Source organism: Capricornis sumatraensis, chromosome 14 (genome assembly GCF_032405125.1).
Source record: "Capricornis sumatraensis isolate serow.1 chromosome 14, serow.2, whole genome shotgun sequence".
Lineage (NCBI taxonomy): Eukaryota > Metazoa > Chordata > Mammalia > Artiodactyla > Bovidae > Capricornis > Capricornis sumatraensis.
Window position 1 is genome coordinate 38,153,062 of NC_091082.1, and position 5,725 is coordinate 38,158,786.

Here is a 5,725-nt window from a genome sequence, read left to right on the forward strand (position 1 = left end):
GTGACAGATAAAATGTATTGATGAAATGTATTTTACACATAAAAGGTATGCCCAAATGGCATTCAGTGATACCTGTCTTAGAAAATTTTATTGTCAATAAAATAACTGTATTTTAAGACAATGATATTTTAAGCCCAATCCACTATTGATGAATACATAGTCTTTCTAAAGTATTTCATACTCTTCAAGATTTTTGTTTTGTCTGATCTTTAAAAAACTGCCAGTCCATCAGGGTAAGTAAGGCTAGAGTATTTACTTAGGAAGAACACCCCGGTGAAGCAGTTTGGTCGTTCGTTGGAGGGGGTTCCGCTCCTCGCTCGGCTCTCCGTTGGGCAGCAGACGCTGCGCCGCATTCGAAGAAGTGGCCTAAGACCTGGGCAGCGGTCTCAAAGAAAATGGCCCGGACCAAGAGGACAGTTTACCAGTCCACGGGTGGGAAAGTGCCCCGCAAACAGCTGGTCAGTGAAGCGGCCGGGAAAAGCGCCCCCTCTACCAGCGGGATGACAAGACCTCATCGCTACAGGCCCAGGACCGTTGCCCTCCGAGAAATCCGTCCTTACCAGAAGTCCACCCATCTTCTGATTCGGAAGCTGCCTTTCCAGAGACTGGTGAGGGAGATCGCCCGGCATTTCAAAACCGACTTGAAGTTCCAGAGTGCCGCCATCCGTATGCTGCAGGAGGCTAGCGAAGCATACCTGGTGGGTTTGTCTGAAGATAGTAATCTGTGCGCCATCCATGCGCAGTTTCACCATCACGCCCCAAAGATGCCCAGTTGGCTCGCTGGAGTGGGGAGGGGGCAGGAGGGGAGCTTTCAGTGAAGACAGTTTTTATGGTGTTTTGTAGTGAATTCTGTAAAATACTTTGGCTTAGTTTGTGACATTTTTTGGTAGGAAATTGTTTATAATATGTTGCGTTTGTGCTTAAGTCGTTCCATCTTTCACTCAGGATGAATGGGAAAAGTGGCCGTTCACAGACCTCAGTTAATATGAGCACTGTTACTCAGAAAAGGCAAGTTATTAATATGCAAAAGGGACGAGTGATATTTCTTGCTTCTCATGATGCATGTTTTCTGTAGGTTTTGGAGAAGGCAATGGGCAACCCACTCCAGTACTCTTGCCTGGAAAATCCCATGGATGGAGGAGCCTGGTAGGCTGCAGTCCATGGGGTCGCTAAGAGTCGGGCACGACTGAGCGACTTCACTTTCACTTTTCACTTTCATGCATTGGTGAAGGAAATGGCAACCCACTCCAGTGTTCTTGCCTGGAGAATCCCAGGAACGGGGGAGCCTGGTGGGCTGCCGTCTATGGGGTCGCACAGAGTCGGACATGACTGAAGTGACTTAGCAGCAGCAACGGCTTGTTGGGTAATTATTATAGTACCAGAATTGATAAACCTATACTGGGTCCTTTTGCAGTAAAAGTGGTTATGACTTGATCCAGGTGTTTTTAACAGTTGGGGCTGTTAAGTCTGACCATACATCACTGTGATAGAATGTGGGCTTTTTCAAGGGATGAAGATACAAGTCTTAACCACAGTGTAACTTGCAGTTTCCTTAAAAAAAGAAAAAAAAGTAAACCTCACAGCTATAGAATACACTATGTGCATTAAAAACAGCTATTTTGTAAATCGTCGAGTCAACATTTTAAAATTAAGTGTTTCATATTGACATGTGGTGGGGAGTCTTGTCATTAAGATGTGCGGGATTCAGAGTACAATTGTTTTTCCCCTAACTAGACTGCGCCTGTTTTCATACATAGTTCAAGTGCTTTGCACATTATACCTTCTATCAGTCCTCGTTGTACCACATGTTAACTAACCCTCTAGGTGATAATGCAAACACTGATGGGGGGATTGATTTATAAGCGCCCTAGAATATAATACAAGCTATTCACACCAACATCATCTGTTACTTATAGTTAGTGCAGTTTGTCTTTGTGTTGTGGTTGGTCTCATAACGAGGTTGAGTTTTTCTCTATCAAGAGGGAACAATGCTGAAGTTATTTTCCTTGTGGAGTTTGTATTATAATAATCCTTTGAGTAAACTTTCTGTGGGGGAGGCACACGTGGCTTCAGTCTACGGAACCTCTGTCGGTTAAAATAGGGCTTCCCAGGAGGCACTAGCGGGAAAGAATGTGCCTACCAGTACAGGAGCCGAAGAAGACACGGGTTCGATCGCTGGGTTGGGAAGATCCCCTGGAGGAGGAAATAGCAACCCACTGCAGTATTGTTGCCTGGAGAATCCCCTGTAGCCTTGCAGGGGGTCATAAAAGAGTCAGACAGACACCACTGAAGCAACTTAGCATGCTCACTCACCAGTTAAAATGGTGTCATCTGGCATAAGGTCCAGTGAAAATCATTTCATACAGATGTCTTTCTGAGTGATTTTAAAATTTATCCTTTTACTGAAGTTTTTACGTCAATTATGTATGTTGACTAATTTTACAAATGAACTTATTTACCAAAAAAAAATACCCCAATCCATCTTTTATACTTGATAATTAGTACACACCCAATATAATTCATATTTTAGTTCCTTTAATACATTTACATTTAATTTTTAAAATACAATTGTACCACTGGTGATTACTTTGTAAGAATTTCTATTTAACCATTCTCTCTGGGTCATATAATATAGGCACATAGTTTGAACATAAGTTGGTACAAACTCCTAGTGAAATCCCAATCAATTTTAATTTTTTACAAGGGGTTGTAGGTGTTTTGAATTGTTGTTCCTTTGATCATGTAAAACACTGAATGGGAAAATGCAGGTGCATTTATGCAAATAGCTAGCCTTAATGAAAACATGAAATTTCATATGACCTTTACTTTTACTTATTTATACACAAAACATGCTTAAATATTGTGATATGTATAAAACCATACAGAAGGTAACATTAAAAATAAATAAACCATCTATAAGTGGACCAGCAGCCTCTTATATCTAATTCTTTCACAGTACTTGCTGGGTTTTTAATTTAATTTTATGTAAATAAACATATTTAAAAAAATTATACCATAAATTAATGTTTTGTTTTGCTGTAAAAACTACTATGATTTTATCATAGGAAAAATTAAGGAAAAAGACTTTTAGTTCCAATTCTGAAAACATTCTAATGTTCCTCAACATAGTTAATATAATTGTTAATACACGTTTATAGCTGGAACTAATATGTTTTTTTTTTAGTCATTTGGCTCAATATTTCCTTAACATAGTAGATGTATTAAGAAATTTTTACTATTATTTACATCGTTTTGGTTGTTGTTACAAGTACAGCCACACAATCACTAACATTTTATGTATGTATTTAATTAATTTATTTATTTTGGGGTCTTCATTGCTTTGCATGGGCTTTCTCTAGTTTCAGCGAGCAGGGGCTACTCTTCGTTGCAGTGTGCAGGCTTCTAATTGTGATGGCTTCTCGTTTTGAAGCACAGGCTCTAGAGGGTGCAGGCTCAGTAGTTGTGGTTCAGGGGCTTAGTTGCTCTGAGGCATGTGGAATCTCCCTGGATTAGGATTGAACCCATGTCCCATGCATTGGCAAGTGAATTCTTATTCACTGCACCACCAAGGAAGTCCTATTTATAGATGTAATTATTTATTAAAATGTAGGCATTAGCTCAGAGAAGGCAATGGCACCCCACTCCAGTACTCTTGCCTGGAAAATCCCATGGACAGAGGAGCCTGGTAGGCTGCAATCCATGGGGTCGCTAAGAGTCGGGCACGACTGAGCGACTTCACTTTCACTTTTCACTTTCATGCATTGGAGAAGGAAATGGCAACCCACTCCAGTGTTCTTGCCTGGAGAATCCCAGGGACTGGGGAGCCTGGTTGGCTTCCATCTATGGGATCGCATAGAGCTGGACACGACTGAAGCGACTTAGCAGCAGCATCAGGCATTAACTGACAACATAAGATTATCTCATCAATAATTAGATATTGACATGATACTGAAACGGCTATAACACATTTTTGTAAATACTGATTTTTAAATTTTATTTCTTTGTAAAATTTGAAGCTATGATAAAAAATAGTTTACCCAAATATAAAATAAAATGAAATTTAAAATGTAGAACAAAAGTTATTTGTCTTCTAATAATTTTTAAGCAAGTTATGCCATGAATAATTAGGTTACTATTATAAAATGATAATGCTGTCTTTGTTCACTCTTTTGTATTTGCTGATTGATATTACAAAATACAAACATATTTTTCTGAGGGATGACCTGGTTTTGGCTTTTTGCATGGTCAAATAGTTCATTTCCTATGTTAAAAATTTAAGGTGGCTTTGTATGATTTTATTTCATTGTGTTTTACTTTAAGGATAGAGAAGCTGTGCAACTGCCTAGAAGGACTGTCATTTTAGTGATATTGAGCTACTGAAATGAGAAAAGGTCAAGACCTTGCAAAGTGTAAAGGTGTCTTCAGATTGGACTCTGCTCTTCTTTCGCATTACTTTCTTCAGGCTCTTTCTTAGGGCTGTGATTCAGTATGTGCTTGTGCTTGTGTATGTGTGTGCTTAGTCAAGTCCATCTCTTTGCACTCCCATGAACCGTAGCCCAGCTGGCTTCTCCATCCAGGGAATTTTTCAGGCAATAATACTGGAACGGGTTGCCATTTCCTACTCCAGGGGATCTTCCTGCACCCAGGGATTGAACCTGTGTCTCTTGCATTTTCTGTATTGGCAGGTGGATTCTTTAGCAGTGTGCCATCTAGGAAGCGCTTGTGGCTAGTGGGCACTACTAAAGCAGCCTCATCCTGTAACATTCTGTAAGATTTCTTAAGTGAGTACTGGCTTAGATGAAGTTTCTTTCTTGATTATTTTTTTAATCTATTTTCTTTCCACTCAACAGGTTGTATTCCTTGAGTCCAAGCACCACAGTAATCTGGCAAGAATGTACTCCCAGAATAAGAGCTTCCCACGGCTTGTAGGAAAAAGGAGACAGCCACAACCCATGTAAGATGAGAACGGGGGCCTGAGAAGAGCTCTGGGACGCTGCTGGAGTAGCCCTGAGCCTATGATGGAAGTGCTCATTCACATCCCTGAGTTTACTGTGAAACAAGTACCATCTCAAAACACAAACAGAAAAGTAAAAAATAAACAGGAATCCCTGTCTCTGTGGTATTTATGTTCTAATGGGAGTGGAGAGGAAGCAGATGGTTAATAAATAATGAAAGCAGATGACATTAGTGAGGAATAAGTGTGACAGGGAAGAATAAAGCAGGAAATTGAATTTGCTATTAGTAGAAAATTGAAACATTAAAAAGTAAAGTCTGGGTTGAATCAGTAAGAACTTTACATTTAAAAATAGATGTAGACTTTCCTGGTGGCTCAGTGGTAAGGAATCCGCCTGCCAATGCAGGAGGCATGGGTTTGATCCCTGATCCAGGAAGGCCGCACATGCCGCAGAGCAGCTAAGCTCGTGTGCCACAACTGCTGAGCCTGTGCTCCAGAGTCTGCGCTCCACAAGGGAAGCCACCCCAGTGAGCAGCCCGTGCACCACAGCTAGAGAGTAGCCCCCACCTACCACAGCTGGAAAAGAGCCCTCACAGCAACAAAGACCCAGCACAGCCAAAACTAACTGAATACAGAACTTAAAAAATAGACATAAAGTAGGTGAGGTTACTGGGGCTTCCCTGGTAGCTCAGCTGGTAAAGAATCCACCTGCAATGGAGGAAATCCTGGTTTGATTCCTGGGTGGGGAAGATGCCCTGGAGAAGAGAGAGG

The 5,725-nt window shown here is 40.9% G+C and overlaps 1 protein-coding gene across 1 annotated transcript; it reads left to right on the forward strand.

The window, feature by feature from the left end:
- Positions 1-395: 395 nt before the first annotated feature.
- Positions 396-4,958, forward strand: LOC138090713 (histone H3.3C-like). The gene is made up of 2 exons (XM_068986409.1): positions 396-698; positions 4,851-4,958. Exons 1-2 carry the CDS (start codon positions 396-398, stop codon positions 4,956-4,958), a joined length of 411 nt encoding a protein of 136 aa, XP_068842510.1.
- The last annotated feature ends 767 nt before the right edge of the window (positions 4,959-5,725 follow it).

Excerpts from the sequence above, each read along its gene's own strand:
- LOC138090713 (XM_068986409.1), top strand. The coding sequence starts at position 396 with ATGGCCCGGACCAAGAGGACAGTTTACCAGTCCACGGGTGGGAAAGTG. Across the intron at positions 699-4,850 it reads AGGCTAGCGAAGCATACCTG|GTTGTATTCCTTGAGTCCAA; the intron begins GTGGGTTTGTCT and ends TCCACTCAACAG.